This window comes from Xenopus tropicalis, chromosome 4, assembly GCF_000004195.4.
Source record: "Xenopus tropicalis strain Nigerian chromosome 4, UCB_Xtro_10.0, whole genome shotgun sequence".
NCBI classification, from domain to species: Eukaryota; Metazoa; Chordata; class Amphibia; order Anura; family Pipidae; genus Xenopus; species Xenopus tropicalis.
Window position 1 is genome coordinate 74358896 of NC_030680.2, and position 20412 is coordinate 74379307.

The window sequence follows — 20412 nt, forward strand, 5'->3', positions numbered from 1 at the left end:
ATAAAGCGCTACAAGGATACGCAGCACTGTACAATCTTACAATATACAAATTTACACACAGGGAGGACAAGTGTTATAATAAATAAAATAAATATGTATAAATACACAGGGAGTAAGTGCCATGTGGTAGACACAGCAGGAAGGAGGTCCCTGCCCCATAGAGCTTACAGTCTAGGTGGCAAGTCTAGATGGCTCTTCACAGTTTCAGGTACTAGAGGTGGGACTCTCATTTGGATTGGCATCATTTCCTGATTTTGGTTAGTTTAATTTAGATCTACTAACCTTAAGGGCCGTGACACAAGGGGAGATTAGTTGCGCGGCAACAAATCTCCATTGTCGCAGGCAACTAAACTCCCTGCAATGCCATCCCACCGGCGATTTATATTCTAGCCGGTGGGATGGCATTGCAGGGAGATTAGTCACCTGCGACAACGGAGATTTGTTGCAGCGCAATTAGTCTCCCCGTGTATCCCTCCCCTAAAGCCCAGTTTGCAGGGACTGAGGAAGTAAACCCCCAGGAACACCTAATACGTTGGTTAATACTGGTTGCACATTTGGTCTAAAAATATGCCCTTGATATTAGTTATGTGTTTATTATAATATTTATAGTGAATGTCACCCAGGAAGTGGCTGAATTAGAGAATAAATGCAGGAGGGGTGAATGTCACTATATGGCATACATTTTTAATAGAGATCAGTTTTCTGCTTTGGAGAAATTAATGCATAATGAGTCTTTGGTGATAAAACTAGTGGATAAGGGGGAACGTTCATGAAAACATGAGTTTGAATCCCGAATGGGATAAATTGGATCCGAAAATTTCTGAAGATTTGTTTACGAAAAAATCATATTAGTCATGAAAATATCACATTGGCGATCCGAAAATCATGAACTTTTCGTATTGAACGATCGTAGAATGCAGGTAAACCTGCATGATTTTGGAAGCCTCCCATAGGAATCAATAGCACTGTGTAGCTCCCACTTGACCCAAGGAAAGTCACGATAACAAAGTTTGAATGAATCCAAAACTTTCGTACTCGGCGCCGCAATTTTGTCTCAAAGTACAAAAAAGTTGCGCAAAATACGAAAAAGTTGTGAAATTGACAAAATTGTCGCAAACAATACGCTCATTACGAAAAAGATGCATTCGGACGCATTCGTGGATTAGTAAATGGACCCCAGTGTTTAACACTGAGAAAGTAATACAGCTATCTGACTCAGAAACATATTGATGTGTGAATACCAGCCCTCTCCCCCTTATGCAGAAGAAGTTTCTGAATTGGTAGGCGTGGCATTAAAATCAAAGATAATTGATGGGACATTGGCTATGTTCTTGCAAGTGGATCACCCAGCCAATCCTAAAATATAGTATATGAATAATATATGTGTTTTCTCAGCTGCCAATTCCAATAAATTAAAAAGGTAATATAAAGTATGTGTGGTTGTTTTACCTTTTACTTTTCACATTTCTCTTTCACACTTCTCACTACAGATACTTGACAATCCATGGTTAATTCTAGGGTTGTGTATTAGCAAAAGGAGAAACTATAATATGCCAATTTGCCACAGGGTGTAACTTAAAGTACCAGCTGTAAATGTTTTCATCCTAAAATAAAATACTCCTTTTAACACACTACATGGTGCAGTAGGAGATTATATTCCTCAAACTAAACATTATACAAAGATCTTTTGTAATTCTCTGGAGTCTTTATTCTCCCTCAAACAAGCAACCGCAAAGCCTGAGACAACATTTCCTGTTATTATCACTCACAAGACTGCTACTGGCTTTACCAGTACAAAAGAAAGTATCATTTCAGCTGTTCCTTCCTTCGTTTATCTATTTGAAAGGAAACAGAGTAAAAGGAAAAGTATATCCAAAAACTACTGAATAAAGTATAGTTATGTTTAACATATATAAGGGTCATTTTCAAAATCCCCAGTCACAGGTGCTAGAGCAATAGTGAGCAAAGCTAAGCCCCTAAGGCTCCTGCTTATTGCAGAGATATCAATCCCCCTATTTGTTTGGGAGTTACCAGATTTTGGTGGCTCTCGGACGGTCTTCCACAGCAGCATTCTCCTGATACTTCCGAAGTCCTGCACCACGTAGGCGCAGTAAACGTTTAGTGACGTCATTTGATGCATTTGTGCATGGGTGGGTAGCATTTTTTGGCTACAGTGGTGATTTTGCACATCCATATTCCTCCCTGGTGAATATGTGTGCCTGCACCCAGACCAATGCAATTACTCTGGGTGCAGGCACAACAATAGTTTTGAAACAGAGGGGCGGATTTTGGAGCATAAGAGCAAATTCACAGCCTCCATTTCTCCACAGGCGGGTTTTCATGGCTGATCAGAATGCAAAGTATAAATAATGTGGTGCCTTCCACTTGGTTTTTGCTCTTTGTGCCCTGCCCTTCTATATGTTAATTACCCCTACTATGTTCGTTTATACATGAATATTTTACAATTAAAAAAAAGATTTTTCTAGAAAGTGATATTTATTAAAGCTCTTAAGTCTTTTGGAAAGGGCAGATATGATTAGGTAGAGTAGCTTCAAAGAGACAAATAAATAGCCATTGCATCAACCTGGGTACAGTAAGATGGAGGGGATTTTGGTGCACCCAGACTGAGGCAATAGCTCTGGGTGCAGGCACATCAATCAGCTTTTCAGTGTGGAGAGGCAAATTCATGTCCTGCTTTCATCTGCAGGTTAAGAATCCACATGCTGCAGGAGACAGAGAATGCCTTATATGTAAGCTACTTATTGCTGTTCCCTCCCTCTGGGTTTGGCATATTTAAAAGGAAACTGACAATCTCCTTTAATCTTAGCAATGGGAGAGGTCCTTTGTATATATGTAGGCATGGATGAATTTCTTATATTCTCATATAATTTTTAATATGTTTGTGCCAGGGCCAAGTCCTGTTTTATTACTACAAAAGGAAATAACGGATCCCATATCTGTACTAAACATTAAACATTGTTCTTAAGCACAAGTTTAAAACTTTGAAACATTGGGGGCATTATATGGTCTTTTAATTATTCTCCAAAAGGATGGGGGGGGGGAACTGGAGGTTGAAGTACTGTACCATATAAGCAATGACTGTTTTCTTCTGATTATAAGTGCCTGTTGGATCTGTCCTGCTAAAGTCACCACAAGCCCCAATGTAGATTCCTCTAAAAGGATTATACATTGCTTACCAGAGTTCTTTTTACATAGTACAGTTAAGCATTTAAAGACCTAACAAAATTGATATAATGACTACACAGCTATGCTTGTAATTTCAGGTACACTTATATGAAAGTAGTTCTAAAAAAAAGCAAGAATTTACTTATACAGTGGCTTGCAAAAGTATTCGGCCCCCTTGAACTTTTCCACATTTTGTCACATTACAGCCACAAACATGAATCAATTTTATTGGAATTCCACGTGAAAGACCAATACAAAGTGGTGTACACGTGAGAAGTGGAATGAAAATCATACATGATTCCAAACATTTTTTACAAATAATAACTGCAAAGTGGGGTGTGCGTAATTATTCAGCCCCCTTTGGTCTGAGTGCAGTCAGTTGCCCATAGACATTGCCTGATGAGTGCTAATGACTAAATAGAGTGCACCTGTGTGTAATCTAATGTCAGTACAAATACAGCTGCTCTGTGACGGCCTCAGAGGTTGTCTAAGAGAATATTGGGGAGCAACAACACCATGAAGTCCAAAGAACACACCAGACAGGTCAGGGATAAAGTTATTGAGAAATTTAAAGCAGGCTTAGGCTACAAAAAGATTTCCAAAGCCTTGAACATCCCACGGAGCACTGTTCAAGCAATCATTCAGAAATGGAAGGAGTATGGCACAACTGTAAACCTACCAAGACAAGGTTGTCCACCTAAACTCACAGGCCGAACAAGGAGAGCGCTGATCAGAAATGCAGCCAAGAGGCCCATGGTGACTCTGGACGAGCTGCAGAGATCTACAGCTCAGGTGGGGGAATCTGTCCATAGGACAACTATTAGTCGTGCACTGCACAAAGTTGTGGCAAGAAGAAAGCCATTGTTAACAGAAAACCATAAGAAGTCCCATTTGCAGTTTGCCACAAGCCATGTGGGGGACACAGCAAACATGTGGAAGAAGGTGCTCTGGTCAGATGAGACCAAAATGGAACTTTTTGGCCAAAATGCAAAACGCTATGTGTGGCGGAAAACTAACACTGCACATGACTCTGAACACACCATCCCCACTGTCAAATATGGTGGTGGCAGCATCATGCTCTGGGGGTGCTTCTCTTCAGCAGGGACAGGGAAGCTGGTCAGAGTTGATGGGAAGATGGATGGAGCCAAATACAGGGCAATCTTCAAAAGACTTGAGACTGGGGAGGAGGTTCACCTTCCAGCAGGACAACGACCCTAAACATAAAACCAGGGCAACAATGGAATGGTTTAAAACAAAACATATCCATGTGTTAGAATGGCCCAGTCAAAGTCCAGATCTAAATCCAATCGAGAATCTGTGGCAAGATCTGAAAACTGCTGTTCACAAACGCTGTCCATCTAATCTGACTGAGCTGGAGCTGTTTTACAAAGAAGAATGGGCAAGGATTTCAGTCTCTAGATGTGCAAAACTGGTAGAGACATACCCTAAAAGACTGGCAGCTGTAATTGCAGCAAAAGGTGCTTCTACAAAGTATTGACTCAGGGGGCTAAATAATTACGCACACTCCACTTTGCAGTTATTTATTTGTAAAAAATGTTTGGAATCCTGTATGATTTTCGTTCCACTTCTCACGTGTACACCACTTTGTATTGGTCTTTCACGTGGAATTCCAATAAAATTGATTCATGTTTGTGGCTGTAATGTGACAAAATGTGGAAAAGTTCAAGGGGGCCGAATACTTTTGCAAGCCACTGTATGTCAAGGCTTGCCTAAAGTGTCACTAATTCTGTAGGCTTCACTTTCATTGAATAGAAAAGTCATTATTTATATTGTCTCAAGCAAGTATCCAGTCTCCAGTTTTTTGGTGCTAGGCTCCGGTGAAATCTGAGAAGGGGCAATTTGTTTGCTGCTGTTGCCTGAGGAAGCATGTACGATGCCGCCCATCCAAATGAACTCTATGCATTAAAAGACTCATATATTTAGGTAAAAAACTGGACTGGAAATGTAGCAAGTTACCAGAGATGACTATTTGCTGCTCTTCATCATCATCACTAAATTTCAATAGTTGCTAAAGCTGGGGTCAAGGGGGTTAATTGGGTCAAGGGGGTTAATAAACATTAAAGGGATACTGTCATGATTTTTATGGTATATGTTTTATTTCTAAATTACACTGCTAACATAGCAAATATATCACTCTACTATTTAAAATGTTTTTCTTGAACCAACAAATGTATTTTTTAAGCTGTAATATTGGTGTGTAGGCAGCCATCTCAGTGCAATGTGCCTGATTCTGAGCTTTCAGAAGCAGCCAGCACTACACATTAAAACTGCTTTCAGGTAACCTATTGTGTTCCTACTCCCATGTAGCTGGAGGAGTCCCAAGTCAGACTTGGATTTCTTACTATTGAGGGTGAAGACACATGGGCTGATTAGTAGCCGCAACTATCAAAAAAGTCAGTTGCGGCGAATAATTGCGATGACTTTCCCGCCATAGGTTATTTCACAAGTTGCTGTGATTAATTGCGTGTGGTTCACGCTGTGCGGATTATTTGCAGCAACTTTTAAAAAGTTAACTTTTAAAAAATTAATCGTCACATGTGTCTTCACCCTAAGGGGCATATTTACTAATGCACGAACATCCGAAAAGCGTCCGAATGATCGGTATTTTGCGACTTTTTCGCAAATTGTCGCAAATTTTTCGAGCGCTCAATACGAAAAAGTCGCGACAATTCGCGAAAGTCTTAATGGCTATGCAAAAGTCGCGACAATTCACGAAAGTCATAATGGCTATGCAAAAGTCGCGACAATTCACGAAAGTCATAATGGCTATGCAAAAGTCGTGACAATTCACGAAAGTCATAATGGCTATGAAAAAGTCGCGACAATTCGCGCAAGTCGTAATGGCTACGAAAAAGTTGCGACGGTGACGAAAAAATCGCAAAAAAGTCGCAAAATTTTCGTTTCCAATCCAATTTTTTCCCATTCAGGATTCGGATTTGTGGATTAGTAAATCAGCCCCTAAGTGTATTCTCTCTGCTGCTATCTTGCTACCTTTCTTATTCTTCTGCTGATCGGCTGCTGGGAAGGGTTAATATCACTTAAACTTGCAGCTCGGCAGTAAAGTGTGACTGAAGTTTATCAGAGTACAAGTCAAATGGCTGTTGCACCTTTGGAAATGAAGAATATGGCTAGCTACATGCAAAATTTGAAAATTAAATTAAAATAAAGAAATCTGAAAGCTGATATATATATCACATATATATATCACATATAACAGCAGACATCTTGTGCATTAGTGCAGGTAAGCAGACAAACATTGACTTGTCCAACAATGATCTGGTCATTCATTTAAATGCTGACAGAGCCTATGCCTATGCTGGCCAACAGAGCAAACTAAACAACTGAGCCAACCAAACTGACCAATTATCTGCGCATTTCACTGTCTGTATGTCTGTGTGTGATCAGCATTCTAGATTGTTAGGTCCCATAAGGTATAAATCGAATAATTCCCAGAAGTGATAAGAGATGAAAACAATCTGCAGCAAAATCCTGTTTTGCTTTAAAAAAAAAAAGTAAACTAAGATATGGCAATGATATATTTTTGCATGAATTTGTGATGTCGAGTGTGAACCATGTATGAATATTTAGGGAGCTTCTAGCACAACATTTTGGTGATACATTTGCCCTTCAACATTCTGTTTCCAAATGTTTTTATCAGTAATGTCAGCTACCAAGATGATAAGAGACTATCAGGCTCTTTCAAGAAGCATTCCTTGAAAGGGTGGGGCCACTTAAATCCTGTAAGGCTCACAGTGCCAGAAAGCTTTGCTAAATTCTGACTGCCCTACAAAATTTGATCTGCTGTTGTATTCTCACCAGTGGAGAAACTCATACCACTGTCATAAGTGAAAGGGCACCCTAAGCAGATTGAACACTTTCCTCCACAGGCGTTTTTTTATAGAGGCGGAGAAAGAGGATCTGCTCTTATGTGCATCCCCCGTAGCTCCATTGACCGGTCCAGCATTAGTCTGTGTGAAGCTACACAAAGCACATATTGGCACAAAAAGAGAAAGTATGCTTTTTGGGCCAGTATCTGCTCCATTTAGCTCCATATGGGCAAATTAAGGTGGCTGACCACTTTGGGTTTGCTAGCTTAGAGATCATTGGGTGGTGGGTATGCTTCCATTGGTAGAGGAATGTCACGTGGTTCACCCAAAGTGCATAAAAAGTAATTGGTGACTATGTTAATTTATTGGGACTCCCCACATGCATGGAAGAGGATGGATGGTGCTGGGAGTCTGGGCAAAAAGACACAGTAAAGAGAGCCCTATGGCTCTCAGTACCTCAATGGAAGCCAGGGAGGAAGATGTCTGTCAGCAAGGCTAGATCTTACATGTATTTACTCTTAGGCAGAAGTTTGCTTAGAAAACCTATAAAAGTTCATATGAAAGCACAAGTTAAAACACAGAATAATTTATGCCAACCAACTGAAATAGATACTCATGTGGTTCAGGCCACAAAGACAAAAAATCTAATTATACAACTGCAGTTAATTCATAGATAATTCACCTTGTGCATATCCAATTTCTTCCAGTCTGTTATCAATCCGCCACCAGATGGCAGCATTATCTGCCCAGTTGCTTAAAGATTCTACATGTGCATCATAGATTTAAAGTTTTCCAACCATCTTAGTAACTAATCAATCTGTCTTTAAATAAACAGCCCATACAGTTATTTATTAATTGTCCATATGCTGTGTGGAGTGATGTCACCACCAATATACACACCACTAATCATGTTATAATAGCAATACCTGTCAAGACAGGGAAAAATCTGGTGGGTCCTAGCCCTCATAGGCCCTGCCCACCCAGAGCCAATGCAAAGTGCACTGGCGCTCCCCTGCTTACCCTCCCTCCCCTGATTGTGGCAAGTACATGCACCTGGGGGGGGGGGGTGGCAGTTAATTGGTGGGAGCCCCTGGGGGATGTGGGGTTCCTGGGGTGGAAGCACAATTGGACCCACACACCCCAGTCCCAATGTTGAACAGAATCAACACAGTATTAGGATACTTCCTAGACAGGTATGTAAAGCAGAGTATGCCTATAAAGAAGCACGCCTTTTAAAGGTAGACTGCCATCTACTCACAAAAAACAAGGACTCAATAATGTTTATGCAGTACCACTACAGATCCCATCAAAAAAGACTAAGAATCTGTGTCATTCATAAAATAATCAGATCTATACTTAATTTTGGGGTTTTTTTTGGTCACATTGCAAATACAGTTTTTATATATGTATGCCATTAAAAGTTTAGTGGTTTTGTTTGCTTTGCCCTAGCTATCCTTTTACCCCTTTCTTTCTCAACTGTATCAGTCACCAGCATGCAGTGTTCCCTTTTTCTGACAAAAGTAGCATTAGTTAAAAAAAAAATTACTCTCAATAGCTTACACATTGTTCCCCCTTTTTTTGAAAAAATTGAAAATATTGTCTGGCAGGCTAGGATCCTGAAATGATGACTGCTGATGCCTGTTGGAGGCCGATGTCATATACCGGGCCAATGGGGGATCAAGACAGACAAAAGCAGCCTTTCTGACAAACCACTGGTAGCAGACTTTATTAAATGTTCCCATACTGTGATACTCTGATATTACATTACTTTTGGTAAATATTACAAGGCTACACACGATTAAGTCGGATCGCCTCATATAAAGTATTTTACATGCGGCTATCCAAAAGTTATTGAAGGGGGAGGTAGCATGTTTTCTAAACAGAACTCTGCCTGATTTGGCAACCCACACATTGACCCACATAGTTCTGATCTGATTACTTGCCCATACTGTGGGCCTATGAGTTAGGATAGTGTTATAGGTCTATTTAAAAAAAAAAAAAAGAAAAATTCAATCTCTTTGTTAGCTGATGTTTGTCTGATCCGGCCAACCAAATTGGGATGGTTCAAAAGTGTGTAGCAATACAGCCAGCCTAGGGAGACCGTCTGATGAAGACAGCATCCAAGCACCATTACAGTCCTTGTCCAAGAGGATTTTCAAACCTGCCCAATAAATATTGGGATGGTTTTTAACATGGCCAGCTTTATTTGTGAATACACAATGAAACACTTATCCATACCCTTATCCTACCTCGTTTAGACTACTGCAATTTGCTAATAACAGATCTCCCAGACTCCCACCTCTTTCACTTGCAATCATTCTAAAGGTGGCCATACAGGGTCAGATTTCAGCTGTCGATTCTGCTCCTTCAGACTTGGCAACTTATCTGCCAGTGTATAGGCACACCGCAATGGGCCTACCAAAGCGATATCTGTTGGGCAGATCTCAATCAGGTAGGTTTTATTTTCTGCTGAATAGAGGACCGCTCAGTATTAGGGCTCATTGATACTGTCCTTGGTTTGAAGGCCCATATACCCACTGTTTTAATTCAATTCCTACGGCCAATCAATTTAACCTGATATCACCCACCTTAGGTGGGCATATCATGGGAAGTTCTGCAGGCAACCTCACCAAATGACTGGATCTTAACACCTTTAAAGTCTGCTGCTATATTCTTCCCGCTCTCTAAGAGGCAACCTGTTCAGCCTCAGGTAAAACCTTTAGCATGGCTGCCTGTTAAGCAGAGTATACAAAATCCTTCTGCTAATATTCGATGCCCTTCAGTCCTCTGCTCCTCACTACATTTCTTCATTTGTCTTACTGTACATTAATCAGTGGCAGGTCATGCAGGGCAGATTACCTAGGCAACCTTGCCCAATGGTGTACATTCATGAACAAGTGAGCCAGTGTTGGATTGACCCACCAGGATACCAGGAAAACTCCCGGTGAGCCCTCCTGCTTCTAACTATTTAGCCTATTTCATGGTCATTCCCTATTTCTGTATGGAAACAAGGAAGCTTAATAGATGGAACAATAGAGTATACTATGTAGAGAAAAGAGACTAGAATAATAGAGTTTGATGGAGGACAGGAGAAATTAAAGTTTTGAGAGTGGGCCCATCATCCAGGGTTTTCTGGTGGGCCCCTGCCATCTCAATCTGACACTGAAGTGAGCGATGAAGGTGGGAGAGGTATACTGTGAGGAAAACAAGGGCCCAGAATAGAGGTGGGTGAGAGAAGTGGTTATGGGGTAGAACTTCTCCACCTTTGCACCCTAGCCATGTGCCTTTTCTGCCTATACCTAGTTACAGTCTTAGATCCCTCTTGACAATGACAAGTAGCCTTTTCCTTAAAGTATCGCATGGGAAGATTGTGCAACGGCTGCTACGAAATTAATCTGTCCCTGCCCTTTACAATTTAAAGAGCATATGGCTCCATCCGGTACCGTTTACTATCATTCACCCTTCACTGGTTTTCTGTACCCCCCACATGCCCTCCCTATTTAGCATTTTTCCGCCGGCTACTATTCACCCTGCTCCACTTATATCTCCCTGCACAGTCAGCTCCGCCCCCAAAGCTTTTCCGACATCCCCACAACAAATCCCCTCACACCCTCCTTGGGCCCCGCCCACTGCTTTCTGGTGACGTCAGGCCCGGCCCTCGCTCCCTAGAGGGAGCGGAGCAGTGAGCTGAGTGTAAGATTAAGGAAAAGTAAGAGGCAGAGCCGGGTCGCAGACAGAAGTGCAGGGGAGGTTTCCCACCTTAGCAGAGCTGCAGCCATGGCGACGCTTCAGTGCCGGGTGCAGTACCTGGATGACATGGACCCCTTTATTTGTACAAACTTCCCAGAGCCCCGAAGACCGCCGGTGCACAGTTTCTCAGAGAACACCCCGCTACTCGATCAGCTCCCCGCCATACACAAGCTGCTGGAGGCACCCTTAAAGGTACTGAAAAGTTAGGGGCACATAGAAGAACTGATACGGGCTCGGATCCTGGTAGTTTTTATAGACTAAAGCGGGGCTGTAAGAAACTCGTTGTTGGCAATTCGCCCTGAGGTGCTGGCTGGGATGAAGGTTTTCACGTAGTACAGGAACAGTACCGGCATAATAGCTAATAACTAATTCCCAGCTGCCTGCCAGGCGATGCTAGAGTTTAGTTGAGTGGCTGTGGGTTTATTACGAGTTATCTGAACTAGAGTAGAGAATGTTTTCAGCAGTTGTACCCCTTTACCAGAGATGTGCCCACTGCCCAGCTTCATACTGACACATCAGTGCTTGGGAGTCTACATCACATAGACTGATTCCTCCAAAACCACAGTGGCCTGCCTTGTGCAACTGTAAGGTTCATATCAAGACCAAAGGCATTTTCCTTCCCCTCAAATCTGCTGAGCATTTTGTAGGCAAGGGTAAAGAATGTTACAGGTGTCTGGTAAACCCCTCTCACCAGGCTAGAAATGTGAAAAAGGTTTAATGCTGAAATCAGCACCCCCCCCCCCCCCCCCCCCCCAGTATCATCTAAAAGAGCCATTTGTTTACTTTGTATTATTGACTTTAATTGTGACAGGTCCGAATATGTTATAAGGATTCTCTGCAGCTCTTGTAATTCTAACAAAAGAGTGTACTCATTAATATCGTCATATAGGTTCTAGCAACATTGTGATGGAGGCTTGCACTTGGGGCAACATATTGCTCAATTCTTGGCCTGTAGTGTTTGCAAGGCAGGAATAGTTAACCCCATATGATGAAGTGTGTTGACTTACTCTGTTAGTATATACTGTATGTAATAAGAGGAATGGCATGCTTCTGCTATTCTGTTTAAATCAGTTTATGACTGTTGCGCAGACAAGTCAGTTCTTGAAGTTGCATTGTCTCAAAATGTTATTTTGCATCCTGCCAAGGTATTCCCTTCTTATTATGGTGGCTGCAGTCTTTACTAGTCATTGTTTTACTGCTATCGGTTGATAAGGGTTTGTATTGAGAAAGTTACCCCTACACCTAACACTTGCCGTATGAGAGTGGAAGAACTGTGCCAATCTAAACACCCTTCCCTGCTGACAGCTGCTTCCCATTAGCTAGAGTGGGGAAAGTGCTGTTTATGGCACATACATGTGGCAGTAATGCGTGTTGATGCTAACTCCTCCTTGAGATGGGTGAGGCAGTCTAATTCCCCCGTGTGCTAAGTGTTTTGTAGTTGGACAAGATCCACTGTTCAGGTAGCCTGGTCAAAGCTTCCAACTCCCTAGTTTATTTGCGCTTGTTGACTGCCAGCCTACAGGAGATTCTGTTTGTCAATACACCTGGTTTTTGTGCAACCAAAACATGCCTCCAAGCCAGGAATTCAAAATTAAGCAACTGCTTTGAGGCCTCTGGGAGCAACATCCAACGGGTTGGTGAGCAACATGTTGCTCACAAGCCTCTGGTTGAGGATCACTGTTTCAGAGAGTCTATTGCCAAAGCAGACAAAGATTGCCAAATTAGCAGATTTTGCCTTTTAAGTCTAAACTCTATAATCTGCTGATGCCCGTTCTCAGCAGGTGGATGGAGCATCTGCATGTGAGAGAAGCTGAGGAGGGAAGTTCCAGCACCTCCTGTTTTCCTCTTAAATCTGGTTGTTTTGGCTGTAATGAAACAATGCTATCCTAGTCCTAGCCTATAGTAAAGGCCTATGCTTATAGCTAAGAAACACAAACCAAATACTGAATCCCTATTGATCATGCATTGTTTTAAATATATTTAGCATTACACTACTGTGTTCTGTCCATTAATAATGTGCTCAAAGTAAAGGTTGGTATATTTTGAGGTTTGTTGGGATGAACAGAAATAGTAATCTATGTCATCATTCAGATGAAAATTGACCATGGAGTATAAATATGTACTGCCTTAATCCCAGATGTAAAACAAAAAAAAATCCTGCATCGCGGAGCCATCAAGCAATGGTTAATGTTTTTGTCTGGGAACATATGTGAACCCGCCCTTTTTCCATATATGTGTGTTTCCCAAATTTAGCTGAAGTAACTGTTGGCAGGCATGGTACAGTCTGGCTCTCTGGAACATACCTCTCCACATGACCCTTTGATCACTCTCTGTTTTTAGTTAAAGTCTCTCTGGCTTCTAAATAAGATTTCCGTCTCCATAGCAATCAGACTAGACTCTCTTCACCCTGACACATGCTATACCAGTTGAGCCAGGGTTTCTCAAACTTCTCAATCTGGGACTTCATCAAAGTAATATTTCATATGCTGCACGTGTTTAGCCTTTTTTTCAACTTAGTTTTCAATAACAATAATATGGTTTAAATGGAGTAAAACACGTCAGTCACTGGCACAAAGGATATTCAAATAATATTGTTTGGTATCTAAGAAAGCTGTCACCCTTATTTAGTTTCTCTGTGGCCCCTGTAGGAATCCTGACCCATTTGAATACAATGGACTGAGAAGTCTAAACCTGTGTTTTGAACAGGTTTATTTTCAGTGCATCTTAGTAACTAACATTGTTCTCCGAATTTTTTGTTCAATATAGCTTGCAGGCATTTGTAATTGTTGAGTTTGAACCTTAATTGTGTTAGGGCTGAAACTGTCATTAGGAACCAGTTTTTCAGTAAATCTTTCTACAAACAATAAACAAAAGTTTATTCTACAAATGTGGAAGTGGAAATGTCCCATACCCTTTTTACAAGAATGTGTTTTTTTGTGTGCATGAAACCTGCCTACTTGTTTGCCTGTTTAAGAAAAATATTGTGTGGAAAATATTGAAGCAGTATAAATCAAAAAATACTAAGATGTAAAGCAAAGTGCCTACAAGCTCTGTGTTTATTTTTATGGTCCATTTATACTAAATGTTTTTTACTGAAAAAAAATTGCATTGCCTAACAACTTGTTTCCCGAAATAACCTTCAGCAAAGGATCTGAAGATCTCTACATTAAAACTGGCCATACACACACACATATTATCGAGTGAAACCTAGTTTTGTGCGATATTTGGTGCATGTATGGTGGATCAAAGAGACAAACGATATTGCAAAAGCTTCGGATATCGGTCATCTCATCGATCGGGTGGGACAAAAGATTTTGCTCAGGCGCCAGAGCAATGAATTGTCAGGTGGAGGTAGAATTGTTTCTAGTTTGTGTGGGGTTTTCGAATTGTTGCACAGAAACCTCTACTTTTTTGAATTGTCGCACGAAAAGCCAGCATAAAAAAATCTTAAACCTCAAGTTTCAAAGCAAAAGAAGGACTCTTCAGGGAAGGGACATCTGCCATTGACTTCTACGTGATCTCAGCATGTTTTAGCTGTTGGATTTGGATTTTTAGCCATTTTGACGCATAGTAAATTTCGAAAAATTCGCAACTTTTTTTCTGTGACTTTTAGCACTAAAAAATCCAGAAGCAGAAAGAAAAAATCAGAGCATTAGTAAAGGGTCCCATTTAGTCTGGAGAGTAATTATTTTCACTGGCAAGTAATAATCTGTTTCTATGCCTTTTTATCTGTCTATATACAGCATTAAAGTGGGCAGATGAGGAACCAGCTTTATGACATTCACAGGCCTACAGCAAGGCATTTGCCTGGCATTAGAGCTATTGCATAAAAAAAAATTTCCAAGACTGTGTTTCCAAAACAGAGTGACAGAATAAGTGAAAGATCTACATAGTAACATAGTAAGTTGGGTTGAAAAAAGACACACGTCCATCACGTTCAACCATAACCATCTCTGTATAGAATTTTATACATTTGTACATGTACTGTTGAAAGGTGCTGAATTTCCATCTACCCAGTGGTGTCATCCTTATAATCCTCATAACATTATATGAATAACATTTATAATGAATTATACCTTCAGTTTACTAACCTGTGCTAGATAACAGAGACACAAAGACTAGCAAAGTATGTTTCACCTGACTGCAGTGGGCACAGTACTCTTGGAATATTAGGTAAGGAACTCGCCTCAGGCAGCAGCAAGTTACCAGGGGTGGCAAAAAATCTGCTCCTGGTAACTTAAGAGCCGATATTCCGATTCTGATTTTTAAATCTGAATTTCAGCTCTTCTAGTTCAGAGAGTGCAATAGCAATGTGCCCCCTGAGGGCCATATCAACTTATCAACTTGGCTGTCTCAGGCAGATAGGACCCCTGAAATGGCGCTGGTAAGGAATGTTGCACTGTGAGAAAAACATGCAATTTACACATTTAATAAGCTTTGGTATCTTTCTTTCTCTCTCTCTCTCTCTCTCTCTCTCTCTCTCTCTCTCTCTCTCTCTCTCTCTCTCACTCTCTCTCAAAAGCTTTCTCTGAAAGTGACTGATAGATGATATTTTAGCTACATGGATTGCCAATTTGTAGTGATCCGATCACTCCGATATCGTCCATCTGGGCACATCAGAAGAAGATCCGCTCGTTTGGCAATCTTAATGTGTATGGCCACCTTTAATCTTCAGGTCAGGTGTTTGGAAGAGTGAGGATTTGTGCAGTTCTTGCCTGATTGATGACTTACATAGTCCTAGTCTAGCTTTTTCCTTATGCCTATATAATGTTGATGTGTTGAAGGGGGTTGTTCACCTTTGAGTTAACTTTCAGTATGATGGAGAGAGTAATATTCTAAGACAGTTTACATTTGGTCTTTTTTTCTTATTTGTTGTTTTTTAATTATTTCACTTTGTGTTCAGTTAGTTTCCAGTTTAGTATTTCAGCAGATACCTAGTTGCTAGGGCCCAAATTACCTTAGCTACTTCTAAGGGCTCTGGTACACGGGGAGATTAGTCGCCCGCGGCAAAACTCCCTGCTCGCGGGCGACTAATCTCCCCGAGTTGCCTTCCCTCTGCCATCCCACCGGCGAACATGTAAGTCGCCGGCGGGATGGCAGACGCGGCGGGGCGATTTCGGGAAATCGGCGAAAAAGCCTCGCGAGTCTTTTTCGGCGATTTGCGCGAAATCGCGCCGCCGCGTCTGCCATCCCGCCGGCGACTTACATGTTCGCCGGTGGGATGGCAGAGGGAAGGCAACTCGGGGAGATTAGTCGCCCGCGAGCAGGGAGTTTTGCCGCGGGCGACTAATCTCCCCGTGTACCAGAGCCCTAAGACCAGACATTATGACAGATAGTGGGGGATTAGCACACCAGAGGCCTCCTGTGACAGCTGTGGAATTTCTTGTTGGGTGCTGTTGTGATGGCAGATTCTATTAATGCCTTTAAGAATGGTTTGGATCTTGAACAAGGATAATATTCAAGGCTATTGTGATTTTCAGATCTACAGAAATTTAGTATATATATTGTTATATATGTGAGTGAATATATGGGCACTGGGTTCAGTTTGGACTTTGGTAATTTTGTGTCTCAAAACTGGTCCCTGTGGTATGCTTGCCAAAAGTTAGTTTGTAGGCCTTTTGAATTTGACCTTTTTATCTTTATCCTTACGTAATTAGGATAGATGCAGTATCCAAAAAATCTTAGAACATTATACTATTATGGATTAGATCTCAGCTATGAAATCTGCTATCTGGAATAGTTGGGACAAATTTGTATGATTCTTCACCTGTTGAAAAAGAAAGTCAGAGAATATGCCCCATATGCTTTTTGCTACTTGTGTCATTAATTGTCATTGATCTCTTATTATATGAGCATTAGGCCAAGCAAGAGGATAGTATGTAGTCTTGCACAAATTTTGCAAGGCCAAATTTCACAGATCTGTTTGTCCCGCCTTTAAGCCGACCAAGTACACTATAAACCAGCTGTAGCGGAGTGCTTCCTCCTGTCACTTCCAGGTCAGCTGATTGGCTTCCTGTAGCGATGACAGGAGGTGTTGGCAGACTTTTTTTTAAGGCCCTAGCAAGAAAATTCTAGGGACTGCACGTAGTGGTAAACATTTGTCTGACATACTCCACGCTGAGTGGCAATTTAGTCTCTCCAGCTAAATTTCCTTATCAAATTATCAAATTTATTTTCCTGCTAATTTTTTTTCCTTTAGTTTATTATCATTGTGGGGGTTTTTTTGTTTTTATTTTTTTAACTTCTTCTTTTTCCCCTGTCATTTTATTTTTTTCACATTTCCTTAAAGAACGTGGTTGGATATCTTGGTCGGGGTTCATCCGTTTCTTCCTATTATGACTAGTACATATCCTGCTGTAGATGTGTGTCAGACCTTCTAAGTCTTACTCATTTTCACTCTTAGGCTACAGGCTGAAAAAATGATGCAGTATTGCACAATGTACAATTAATTAAAATCATGAAGGAAATGGCTTTTCACTTCAGTCTTTCCTGGGGTGTCCGTTATTTTTAGAGCTTTTAAAAAGTACTGAAGTCGATGTAAACTATTGAGGATATAGGTTGCTGAGGAATAATATTTTGTATTTGTTTGTGTCCTACCATCCATTAGTTGAAAGGTCCTGAGCATATTTATTTTTTATTCCACTTTTGTGGTGCATTGGCCATTGTCCCAGGGAAAGTCACTAGAAGAAAGTTGTGAGTCTGGTTTGATTAGTAACATTTTTGTGTGTTTTCAGGGTGTCCAATGTTATAATTATCTTGAGGATGATAGGTTCAGAGCACATTGTTATTAGGCAGAATCACTTTTTGATTTTGCTTTTCTCCTTGGCCTGCAATAAGTATTTGCACCTTTTCCAGCCTAAGAGCATGCCTGGTTAAAGAACATTATTTCTCTGTATATTTGCATTTATATGGACTGATCTTATTGCCACAGATGATGAATTCTTTATGTACAACTAAATGACACCCCCACGATTGCCATGTGGTGCAACTTAAATTCTGCATGTAATCTTCTTCGGACGCAAACAAATATATTCTTGTAAAATCAGTAAAAAAAAAAATATCATGAATGAGTCTTTCATTACCACAAAAATGTGATTGTTATCCAAAAATATGCTCATTGAAAATTCTTTAATTAAGAGGGATGTTGAGTACAAAGAGCAGTTCTGTACACCAACTTCCCCTGTGCACAAGCACTATAGTAAAAGAAGTATGTTTTTATATTATACTGTTATAATCAAGTATTTATAATTTTTATAGGAGTACCATATAAATTTGGCATTTGCTTCTCTTATCAATACATCATTATGAGTAAATACTTTTTTCAAATCTAATATATTGCTTAACATTATGCTAGAGGCAGAAAGATTCTCACAGATAATTATTTCAGGTATTTGGATATGTTCTTTGGTGTTACCTAGTATGCATTTCAGAGTTGCATTTAACGAATGCATGTTTACCTAAAATTAAGGTCTTCTGGATGGGTGTTTTAGCAGGTGCAGATGGGAACATAGCTTTTTATGCCCCAGGTCACAGATATTCTGGCTAGTGCAGGTAATGGTGTGTGAACCGAATACTGGCTTAAGGCAGATAAAAGATAATAATAATTTGATAAATGCATGTCTAGCAGAGTTTTAAGGAGGCATAGGCCTATGACCTCTGGATATGTGTTATTTTAAGATAGAATGGGGTAAAATTATGGCTCTGAGAGGAGCGGAGTAGATGACTAGGAACATACAGAAACACAAGTGAAGGAATGTAGTCAGGAATAGAGCAGTATATTGTAAGGGCCGTGACACACGGGGAGATTATTCGCTCCGCAACAAATCTCCGTTGTTGCAGGTGACTAATCTCCCCGCAATGCCATCCCACCGGCTAGAATGTAAATCGGTGGTAGGATGTCATACGCGGCACTGCGATTTGCCGGAGTCATTTGTCACTGCGCGACTAATCTCCCTGTGTGTCACGGCCCTAATAGTTTCAGCAGATTGATAGGATAAGCATTCCTACACACTTATCCGGTTTGCAGTTTGGTAATGGGTTATTTAAACCCTAAAAATTAATATGGCTAGAAATTCCATGTTTTAGTCACTGAACTTACTGTGTCAGACTAAGGGTGAAGACATACAGAGCTACTTAGTAGCAGCTACTAAACGCCAGAAAATACCCTGCTATAGACAATACTGAGAATTGCCTCTGCTAAAACACACGCAGAGACAGTAAGTAGCTGTTACTAATAGCTCAATGTGTCTTCACCCTAAAGTTTCAGCATTATAGTACTAATGATCCAGGTCTTTACAGTTATCGCAGGAACTCCCCATCTTGGATTCTGTTAAAAGTGCCAGTGACACTCACATGCTCAGTGTGCTCTGAGCAGCTGTTAAGTTGAACTAAGCTGATGCTACAGGGCTGAATCAGCCCTATGTTGTGACTTTTTTAATTCTATATATACAGTATATTGTGAATTGGTCCCCAAGCTCAGTAACTGACAGCAGCATAAACTCCATAGCGAGTGTATAGTGAATCAGCAGAAAATGGGGAGCTACTGGGGGCATTTTCAGAGGCACATATATTCCCTGCTAAAGGGTTGTGGTTGCCTTGGGCTGGTACAAAAGCCCAAAACATTATGTACAACATTCGTAGCCTACTTCTTTAGTTAGGCTTTAGTTCTTCTTTAAAGTATTTGTTATTTTGAAATAAATGCTGTCATGCCTGATAAAGAAGTTATATGTGTCACAAGTGCATATCATCTAAATGTGAGCTGTTTGGTTGGGTGTGTGACCAGATGACTCAATTTGCTTTTTCTGCCTTCTGGCCAAACATTCATACCAATAAGTAATTGACTCTTGACTAGTCATATATTTCATTCAGTTAACTTAATAGGTTGCTTTTCAATGGTTACATTTTAGGGCTCTGCCACACGGGGACACTAGTCGCCCGTGACAAATCTCCCTTGTCACGGGCGACTATCTCCCCGAAATGCAACTTCCGCGATTTCGGGGAAATCGCGGCGCCGCATATGCCATCCCACCGGCGATTTACATTCTCGCCAGTGGGATGGCATTTCAGGGAGATTAGTCGCCCGCAACAAGGGAGATTTGTCGCGGGCGACTAGTCTTCCCGTGTGCCAGAGCCCTTACCCTCATGTGTAATAAAAGAAACTAAGTTTGCCCAGGTGCAGTAACTCGTAGCAACCAATAAAATGTTTGTTTTTAAATAGGTGACAAATACTACCTGCTGATTGGTTGCTATGGGTTACTGCTTGATAGGCCTCCCTGGTTGATATCTGGACGAAAATTGGGCAGGTTTTATTCTCCCGTCGCATCAGGGACTGCGTCGGCTAATCGCTGCAGTCCTTGCTATTACGGCTCTGATACCCATCATTTTACTTTGATTGTTTGGCCCTAGGGCCAAATGATCGAATTAGCCCAATATCGTCCATCTTAGGCAGATCTTTGTACGTTGGCCTTCAATGAGGTGTCACATGCTGAATTGTGTAGTATAACATCAGTCATACTCTGAACCTCTGAATCCTTTTGTGAGAACTGTAGTATTTTGTATTAGTCTTTTTGTTTATTATTTACAACACTAGTTTCACCTGCAGTAGTCCTTTTTTAAGGGCTTATTTACT

At 40.9% G+C, this 20412-nt stretch overlaps 1 protein-coding gene across 4 annotated transcripts in view; it reads left to right on the forward strand.

The window, feature by feature from the left end:
* Positions 1-10650: 10650 nt before the first annotated feature.
* fhod1 (formin homology 2 domain containing 1) overlaps positions 10651-20412 on the forward strand; it is an 88269-nt gene continuing 78507 nt past the window's right edge. The window contains exon 1 of one of the 4 annotated variants that reach the window (XM_031899812.1): positions 10651-10976. In XM_031899812.1, the coding sequence (XP_031755672.1) occupies positions 10812-10976 (165 nt within the window). In that variant the 5' untranslated portion in view covers positions 10651-10811. 4 annotated transcript variants of the gene reach the window in all.